General features: G+C 35.9%; 1 protein-coding gene across 1 annotated transcript in view; it reads left to right on the forward strand.

Annotated features, from left to right (window-relative positions):
• The window catches only part of KATNBL1 (katanin p80 subunit B-like 1), a 7,552-nt gene extending 3,850 nt beyond the window's left edge, over nt 1-3,702 (forward strand). The window contains exons 5-10 of the mRNA XM_010085145.1: nt 1-80; nt 270-320; nt 411-500; nt 1,064-1,153; nt 1,554-1,647; nt 3,177-3,702. Of these exons, the coding sequence (XP_010083447.1) occupies nt 1-80; nt 270-320; nt 411-500; nt 1,064-1,153; nt 1,554-1,647; nt 3,177-3,209 (438 nt within the window). The 3' untranslated portion in view covers nt 3,210-3,702. The remainder of the gene's footprint in view (nt 81-269; nt 321-410; nt 501-1,063; nt 1,154-1,553; nt 1,648-3,176) is intronic.
• The last annotated feature ends 6,738 nt before the right edge of the window (nt 3,703-10,440 follow it).

A 10,440-nucleotide genomic window follows, 5' to 3' on the forward strand; every position in this document is an offset into this window, starting at 1 on the left:
AGCAGGAATCTGAGGCTGAATGTAGCTTTAACCTTTTGGAGAAGGAGAAGTATAAGTGAACTGGTAGCCTACTTAGTGAGGTAAACTGAGTGTCTCTTTGTTTATATTCTTAGTGTGGTAGTAATCCCGAATATGCTGCAGTATTTTTAGGAGTTGCTTAAATGTTGTAACTTCATTGTAACTATTTATTCTTTAAATAATAATGGAAGCATATACTTAAACCTGTGCTCTACTTGTAACATCTCTGATTTTATTTTTAATGTCTCTAGGATACAGGATCTTGGAGTAGTAGTAGACTGCCTTCCTGTGCTTACAAACAGGTACAAACAAAAAGAAGTGGGGGATAAGAATCTGCTATAACCATGCTGAAGTTCAAGCATTTCTGAAACATGTTTTTTTTTTTTTTTAAGTTTACAGGAAGAAAAACCATATATTTCAGTTGGCTGCTGTGTAGATCTTTTGCCTTTAGTGAAATCACTGCTTAAAAGCAAATATGAAGAGTAAGTATCAGTTTTGGATGTTTTCAAAATACTATTATTTCCTGGCTATGCAATGCCCTAGAATTTAAAGGTGTTTAGTCTTCTGACTCTTGTTCCCTTTGCCCCTTCTCCTAACCCTGCCTTTCTCAGGGAACACCTACATAAAAGGGAGCTTTCCTGTGAACCTTTCTTCTTTAACAAACCAGTGGTGCGAAAACTTTTTGGCAAGATTAAGGACCTGGGGAGGCTGGCTTTGCCCCAGTGCAGATTTATTTATCCTAAACAGTAAAACAAAATGGCACCAAGGGTTTAGTATGCTTTACAACACAAAATTAGGGCAAAGTTTTCAAGCAAAATACTTGAAGAATTTCTACTTCTTCAACAAGAGCTTTAGTTTACCACTTTGAAATTGAAACTATAGGTAAGTGTTTAAACCTAGGAATTTACCTAGGTATTTTCTTTCAGAATAGAAAACGTGTTGCTTTCTAAGTTGCTTACCAATTTGTCTTGATGCTTTAGCTGACCTGTAGATATTGGAGGCAGGGGGCAAAAAAAGGTATAATATGTAAAATATGTTGTTACAGATATGTGATAGTTGGTTTAAACTGGCTTCAGGCTGTCATTAAAAGATGGTGGTCAGAACTATCTGCACATAAAGAAAAGGCAGAGGATGGGTAAGTATAGTACTGGGTAATATTTAAATGTGTTTCTGTAGCTTATTCCATCTCAATCTGTTTTACCTTTGATCACTAGTAGTATACCTTATTTACAAAAAATATAATTTGAACATAAAAGCTTGAAAGTACTTAAAGTTCTGTTCTCAAGACACAAGTAGTGTTTGGAAACTTACTTTAAGGATTGTTTTGGGGGCTTTAATGGAGTTTTAAGACATGTAGAACATAGTTATATCAGGGGTTATACAAATGCTGTAGTTGCATGAAATCGTATAAAAAATTTTCTGATATTGTGGCAATATCATATAGACTGTCTACATGCAGTATTAATCACGTGTTTCAGTCAAAGTCTGATGAAATGTAGTATAAATGTTATAAAGTGTTGTTTATTCTCTTCCAGAAATATTCATATTTTAAAACAACAATTAAATGGATTATGGGAACAAGAGAATCATCTTACTCTAGTTCCAGGATATACTGGTAATATAGCTAAGGTAATCCAGTTCCAGTTGTGTTTAGTAATGAACATAGCTGTATGACTTGCAGTATTCCTCTCATTTTATGTTATTTACGCTAAACTGTTGATGGATAGAAACATCTTTATTTTCCACTAATGCTGAAGTATATTGCCCAGTTTTTACGGAAGTCTCAAGTGGATTCTCTATGCTAATAGTAGTGTGGTTTAGAATGCTAACAATTAATTTTTTTATCCTTTTTTCTTTACAGAGAAAGCATCTCCTTAATAGTAGCTAATAGTAATAAGCCTTAACATTGATATGTAAAAAGGCCCAAATGAGTAGGTAGATTGTGAAAGGACAGATGTTTTCTCTGAAATAGGCTGTACCCATTGTTGTAAGTGTAATGCAGCACGGTGAATCTTAGCCCAGCGATGTTGTTAACACTTGCACATCAGGTGACAGGAGCAAGTGGCAACATACTAAATTCCAAAGCTTATTGCTGGCCTGATGCTTAGAAAAAGATGAGTTTGTGGAGAGTAAACAGTGTCTTCATCTGAAGTGAAGCCCTGTTTGCCTTTCTCAGAACACTGTGGTATCAGTAATATAATGAGGATGTCTGGTAAATGCATGATTTGCTACTCCTGATACCAATCTCTCTAAACATGGCTTTCTGAAGTTGGGCACCAAGAGTTACCCTGAGTAAGGAACCTCTGCATGGAGTGACCTGATGAAGGTAGACAGTGAGAAAGGACTTAAACCAGACACTTGGTTATGTGCAGGATTTGAGTGAACATGAACAGAACTTGGAGAAGGCGTGCTTTACTTATATCTGAAGGAGCTTTGTGGAATGTATAACTGTATGCCTACAGACATAGTTTTGTCACTTTGTATCAAACAAACAAGTTATTTCTTGTTCTTTTGGGACTGCTGTGCACCTCAGACTTGAATTTTTGTGTCTCTGCAAGGATAAATCCAAACTTCTTACAGAGTTTCAGTCAGCAGGGATGCAGAAGAACTGAGTTCTAACTCCCAACTGGTGGATCTTGTAATACAGACTGTGTAGTTCCTCTGGTAGATCCGCATAGCAGTTACAGCCAGTGTCAGTTTGTTTCTCTAGGATTCAGGTTCCCTTTCTGTTCATTTGCCTACTTCTTAAGGTGTATCAGGGTAGATTGTGACCAAGGCCACCTGAAGAGGTCAGGAGGAACAGGAGTAGTACAAGAACATTGGAGGGATGGGGTGAAGGAATGTCACTTTAATAAACATGTTTCAAATACATGATGTCATGATGATGACGACTTTCTTCCCTGTGCATGCAAGGGGCGGAGGAAAAACAGGCTAAACTCTTGGCTTTGGATACTAATCCCACTGTCCTTGCAGGCTTTTTAGTACATAAATGCTATTGAAAGCATTAATTGAAAGTAATCTTGAAGATAACTTGTTATGAAATTTGGCCTAACCATAATTACCATTATATTATGGTCCTGACTGGTTACCCTGCCTCAGACATCTAGACTGTGTTACAGCTATATGTGACAAATGCTTTTTCCTTTTTTTCGTTCTAGGATGTAAATGCTTATTTATTACAGCTACACTGACATGGCTGGGAAACTGTGTGCTTAAGTGGTGAAACAATCCCCTAAAGTATCCTTGAAATATGTACTATTTCTGAAAGCCTTTTGAGAAGTACTGGCAGAAGAGAACTGAACTGTCAAGCTGTTTAATGAAACCACTAACAAAATCCTAACAATCTACTTCACATTGAAGTGGAAAAATGTATAGTAGGAGCAACTTTTACTTCAGTGAGGTGAAAGTGCACTATGAAAACTGTATGCCTTTGCTGCATTTGGGATTCACTCAGTTACTAGGTATTCATTTAAATGCTACTGTATTTTACTACAACATCAGATAAAAGAAGATGAATTATACTATCATAAAGACAAGACAGAAGAACCAGTTATAAGGAACCAACAAAAGCTATTAGCTTTAAGAGCTTTTAAATCTTTTTCACAAGAGAACTCCAAAATGCACAACTATCTTCCAAATACATTAAAAAAAACCCCTTTGGAATATTCAACTACTATGTTTTAATCAAATTATTAAAGACAGTTTTTGTTTGCACTATTGAGAAATAATGCCTTAATTACTAGTGTTTCAAAAAGCCAATGTGTTAAGATGCAAATAGCTGATATGTTCAGATTGTGATGGAAAACTACAAAAATCAGGGTTTCACATTATGTAGTTAATGAAACATTGCACATATACAAAAATTCGTGTATGAAAAATATTATAAATACCTGAAGTTAAGCTTGGATAAACAGTAATTGCAAATGTCAGCAGAATGGTCAATTTATGTCTAACGTGTTTTTATATCGTATGTGGATTTCTAACACAGTAATCTTGTTCTGTATCATTTAAACTACATGCAAATAAGTAAATATATTAAATGTATCTACTGTTTTTTCTTTTCAAGTTCATAAAAACAATTTCTAGAATAATCTCTTCTATAGTACTTTTTATCACAGATATTTATGCCTATTGTTTGAAATGTTTACAGCCAGATGAGGCCATGTTATTCAAATCGCACCCTTTTTATACTACCTCCTTTAAGAAACTGACAAAGACCTTTTGCAAAATCTAATCAAGTTCTATCGTGATCAATGATGGCAAATTCATACCAACAATGACATTGAAAATACCGCTACAAATTCTTTTGCTGTCCTATTGCTATCTTGTATTTTAATTTAAAAGCTATAGCTTAATAGCTCTGAGGAAGTTTTGATTTTAGGTTTGCTATTGCTTTTTTTATTTTGTGATTAGGAAGCATACTTTTCCAATTAAAACTTATAAAGTGCCAGCTGTTCACTTAAATATACATGCACCTCATGTATCACCAAATAGTCCACTCTGTTAAACTAAGTACTTGCAAGGGTTGTTTTCATGCCTAGCATTAAGCATATGCACTTTCATTGACATGCAGGATAAAGTATTTTGAGAGCCCCAAGTGGTTTTTGCTTTACAGGTGACATAAATGAACCTTAAACTCCTGTAGTGGTCAACAGCTTTAGGCTTCCTGTTGCTTCATCTTGTATTTAATTTACATACTATTGCTGACTTCTGAAAGCCAACTAGAAATCTGTCATTAGACCTTGGTGCTTTTGATTATTTGAATATTCTTTAAACCACCAAAGGCTTTGCGCATCCCAGGGCAATCGGCTACAGGGAAGTTTCTGGGACATCCCAAAACTGAGAACTCTGGGACAATCTCAAGATACGCACATAGCCAAATTCCTTTTACTAGAATTGTTACACACTGTTAGAGATATTTCATACTCAAAAGAGTTTGAGATGGAACTTAAGTTTTCAAATGTTCTTGCTGTCAATTAAAAATTTAAAGGAACTACAGTATGGTGATGCTCTTTTATTACTTTACGATTTCATTGAGCACTTAAATGTAAAAGTAACATGAAGACTAGTGTCGTAATTTGGGTAGCAATTGCTGAAACTCTCATTATTCCTTAAGGAGAATACTGTAAAGGTGATGAAAACTCAAATCTTATTTTTGCCTGCTTTTTTAATAGAGAAAAAAAAGTAACAACTCATGGCCATTTATTTCTAACAATGCAAGAAGTGATCATTGTAATTGATTAAAGTGAAATACTCCAGAATTCAAAAATACAGCTTGTCTGTAGATGTAAATACATGGGCTTATAATGAACTCTGCATGTGGCCATGGTTTAGCAAATCATAACTGTGGATGGTGCTTTTGTTCTAGTGGCAAGGTAAGAATGATTTGAGGATTGTTTTTGAGAAATATCTAATAAAATAATGCATTATTTTTAACTGCCAAAAGTTGTATTTTTACAGCATCGATAATACAGTATTAAACACTAAGTCATTGGTATCTGTGCCTTATTTAAATGAACTTTTTTACTGTTTTCAGGCAGCTACTAGACTGTAAGAACAGGAATTTGATCTTTTTTTGTTACCTTAAAGAACTCATTTAAGCTATTCACGCTGACATTCAGGCTCAGCTTGTTGTATGCTCTTCAGTTCAAAATGGCTAGGAATCAGGTTTGCTGTAATAGAATGTATATGTATGATATCTGCTCAAAGGTGACATGAGTAAATGTCTTAATAGCTGTGTATCTACATGAAATCCATGTAGTTATTTCAGTGCATCTAAGAATTAGGTTTATGAGCAATAATGTGCATAAATGCTAGTCTTTATTTGATACTTTCCGAAAATGCTATTTCTATGATGTGTCAAAAGATCCAGGCAGAATTAACACTTTATCCTGTATGTTCTTGTGATGCGGAAGCATGTACGTACTTGAGGATGAAGGATGCCTCCACAAAGCTGTTCTTCATGTTGTACCACTCGATATGAAATTAATGTATTTGAGAAACAGTATGGCTTTTGCCTCAATGTTCTTTGAGAGCACTTGAGGCTGCTTGGCTGAAAGGGTTTTTATTTTAAGCATGAACTAGGACTTACCTATCCCCTAAACTAAAATTAAAGAAGCCTTCTCACAAGCTGCCTCTTTCTGCAGAGCTAGAAAAAACCCCTGTATTCTGTTAATGCAAGAATCAAAGTTTAGATGCTGCTGATAGCTTGCTGCAGAGTGGAGATAGAAAAAGCTACTCCATTAATTAGCAGGGTACAAAGAACCTTGTGTGTCTTAATCATTATGTATAGCTCCATTTTGAAGGAGTTACACCTGTTTCATAGTAGAGAGTGCTCTGCAGTGGAACGCTTGAATCACATTGGTACTGCAGTTCCAGGCTACTTGATAGTGCTTCTAAATTGTTAGTGATATTAAAAAAAAAATACCGTCAGCCCTCCAGCTTATATTCTGCAATGAGGTATAATTATAATGGTCTTTCCCTTTCTGTAGGCTGCCTTATTGTTATTGGAGGCTGCAGCTTCAACGCTTGGGGTGCAAGAGGGAGAGAGTAGGAAAGGACAAAAGTAAGTGCTCATGCTCTGAGTGACACCAGCCCCACTGCATTATATTGTATTTTCATTTACTGGTGTCTGAAGGAGGCAAGTTTGGAATCACAGGTCTTTGTGCATTTTGCCTTGAAGAGATACAAGTTTTGAAGATGAATGCTACAGTGCTGATTAGTGTTTTAGGTTTTTTTTTTTCTTGAAAGGATTGACATTTCTATGTGTAGAAACTTGAAAGTATCTTCTGCAAAGTTTACATTTTGAGACTAGCAAGTAGTTGTTTCTGCAAGTTCATCTTGCAAGCTCTTCCAGTTTTACAGAAGACTGAATGTCTCTTAGTGTGGAGATTTGTAGCTATATTTTGTGCCCAGTTTTCTGGTACAAAGGGAAACAAGTGGTTCGTAGTCAACTATTTCTGAATACAAAACCATGCAAATCATGCTAATAGTCTGAAGTTATTCCAGCTTTTGTACAATGCAAATTCTTTAGTTTATGAAAGCAGTTCATTCTTGTATGAGGAACTTTATCTTGAACTGATGCTGCATTAGAGGAGGAAAAAAAAGCAGTTTTTAATAGCCTTAGTAAAAGCCAGACAGTGTAGTTTAATTTTCATCTTCAGTCTACTATCCTACACATAATCATTGTAGACTACAGATAAAGATTCACTGAGAGAATAGATTGAGCATGCTTGTGTTGTTAGTGCTTATAGTATACTTCATTAAACAGTTTATTTTTATTCCATATCAGTTAAATGGTTTGTTTGCTGTCTTAGGATGAGTTTAAATGCAAGCATTTATTTTCTCCCACTACCACATTAATTCTTCAGCACTTCATGATGTTATTTCTTCTAGTTTAAATATACTGTGAGTATCTATTGTTAGAAGCAGGGTGGGGAGGATGAAAATTCTCCCTGAAACATAGGGCTAGCTATTTAACATTATTCATTTTGAAGCAATTGTGAAAGTTTTCCCTCTTTTAAAACTTTTCACACAAATTTTGTTAATACATGCTAATCAAAGTAGGCGCTCATGGCTGTGAGTTTGAATTTGAACTTGTTTGAAAAAAGTGTTTCCACTCTAACCATAGCTGTAATTTTTTTTTTCATTGAGTACTAAGTTGGACTCTGCTACTAACCTGCCTTGTGGGAGGCAGGAGGTGTAGCACCATCTCTTGATAGGACAGAATAGAAATAATCAGAGTTTGACCATTGCAGACCTAGAATATTTTTGTTTCCATACTGACTAGAGTTTTGTAGTGTATCTTTATGTAGATTGCAGCTGCTGATCATACTGCTATAAAATGAGATCTACTGCTTTCAGGTTGAATGTAGTATGTAGTTGTTTCCAGTTCATACAGATCACTGCTTCAATTCAGTCAGTCATTACTTGGAGCTTTATACTGTAGATGAACAACTGTTAACATCTCGAACATCTGTACTTTTGCTGTAACAAAATACAAGGATGCCATGTTCATATTTTCCACCTGTTTTTTTCCTTATTCCTTAATTTCAGTGCTTAAAGCCATTTGAATTCCCATTGGGAAGTGATAGCTGCCAAAACACACATGATAAAAATGCTTTTACAAATATGCTCATGACTTGGTTTAATAAACTTCTGTGAATAATAGTGTTCTGTGAATTTGAGAAGAGGTTGTATAGGCTTGAAAGAAACAGAGCTAGTGGATTTTAGTGAGATGGCAACCATTTTCTTGGTTTATTTTTTTTAGGTAAGCACTATGTAAATTGTGAAACAACTAAAACAAGTCTAGATATCAAGATAATGTTGCATTCCAAGACTGCCTACTCTTGTGGGTGTAAGTGTTGGAATACATACACACCCTAACATCCCACTTTAAAGTAACCTGCAGACAGTTTCAAATATCTCTTGTAATTTAGGTCGATGGCTTTTTTCCAAGTTATATTTCATCTACTGATCTTCACTTTCAGAAAGTCAGAATTATGTTTGGATCTTGCTGTTGCTACTTCCACGCTTGTTTCGGATATTCCATGGATTGAAAGACTTGGATAGTACAATAAGTATTCCAGCTTCGGGAAAACAGCTGGTCTTTCTGTCTCTGACAACAAACTTTCATTACACCTCTCTTCTGCATAAGACAAACTTTTCTGCAGGAGTTAAATAATTTTTAGAGACACTTTCAGAGGAGGATTGCCACTCCAAGAAGCCTGTGGCATATTTGTTTCTAAATGGAGAAGTTGCACAAGTACAGTCAGCTGTTAGGAGAAGGAATATTTCATTACTGTGTTATCTCCTGTGAATCAACTGTGCTATTATCTACTTAGTCTAGATAAAAGGGGAACAATGGATTATTGGCAAGCTGAAGTCTTAACAACCCTTGGCTGTAAGAAACCAAAAATGCTATTTCCATGTGGATGAAACTACTACTATGAAAGCAGAAAGAGGAACTTATTTGTTGTGTGGTTGGTTTGGAGAACAGAAATCTCATACTTCTTTCTATATCTGCTAATAGTACTTTGTCTGGAAGCTAAAAGGAGTAGACCTTTATGTGTTTAAGTTTCTGACTGAAAAGGAAAAAGAACTTGTATTAGTTCATTTCTGGATATCTGTGTCACTCCATGTTCCAGCTGCAGAAAAATAAAGAAAATTATAAAAGTATAATTAACCATCAGTGTATAAGTAGTGGTAAAACTTTATTTTCAACATTGCACGATTCTTAGTGAAGTACTAAAGCAAAGCAGGACTAAAGAATAAATAGCAGGTTCTGTTCTCTGCCTTGCATTCTGAAGTCTAAAAGCTTGACTTTTTTTAATCAACCAAAATGGGTGATGATGGATGTGTGCATTAATTCTGGAGTAATTCTATTCTAGAAGCCAGCATTACCCTAAGAATGAGCTGGGTAGCTGGTTGTGAAGTGAACCTGCCCGCCACAGCAACTGTCTTATGAAATAAATTTTCTTAGGAAGAACCTTTTGATACTTCAAGTAAAACTGTAAATTTACTTTTTTTTTTTCTTAAAGATGGTACAGTTAAGATGCTTTCTGCTAGAGCGAAGAGAGGGAATTCACAAGATGAAGATTTTGAGATCTGCTATTTGTAAGAGGGGGTGGTGCTGCAAGGGGTCCCTCTAAAAATATTTACTGCCCTTTGAGTGGTGGTATCAGTAATCATTAAAGGGGGTTGAGAGCTTGAACACAGGCAGACTCTCATCAGGACTGTGGCTGATGTGTGCGTCCCTAGGTGTTTGTTTGTGTACTTGTATAAAATTAAAACTAGGGAAGGGGGAGTGTTTGTTTTAGATATGGTACAAAAATTCCCACCACCTGAGCAGGGTGCCTGTGATAACTGGAGATTCAGGTTTCATACAGGAAGCCTATCCAGCCCTGTGTGCCTGATTGCAGAGACTTGGTGCTTGCAGAGCAGTCATGTTTCCTTCAGTTCCTGCTTTTCCATCCCTCTGACGTGTCGGAGCACATCTGCTTGGCTGAGTTCCCAGCTCTACATCAACCTTGTCACTTATCCAAGTGAGAATAAAATGCCTTCATATTTGGCACACCTGGTCTCCCAAGTGATGTTTTGTATCTGAAATCTTCCAGCTTCTCACTACAAACAAAATTGCTAGCTTAGTGTCATTGAACTGTGGAAACTTGGAGGCTTATACCTCTGATGAACTAACACGTGGCAACTGTGGATGCTACCACTTTGTTTACCACTTACATTAACATCAGAGAAGAAGAATGATGCACATTAATGTAGTGACTATTTCAATTACCAGGTTTAAGATGAAGCTGTTGTATTACGTGCATGGGTGTGTATATAAATGTTTTTTAAACAAAAATATCCTACCATGTATTAAATGTGTCCTCAGTTCTGAACATTTAGAAATGGTGGGCTGGTGACTAG

This window comes from Pterocles gutturalis, unplaced genomic scaffold, assembly GCF_000699245.1.
Source record: "Pterocles gutturalis isolate BGI_N339 unplaced genomic scaffold, ASM69924v1 scaffold36465, whole genome shotgun sequence".
NCBI classification, from domain to species: domain Eukaryota; kingdom Metazoa; phylum Chordata; class Aves; order Pterocliformes; family Pteroclidae; genus Pterocles; species Pterocles gutturalis.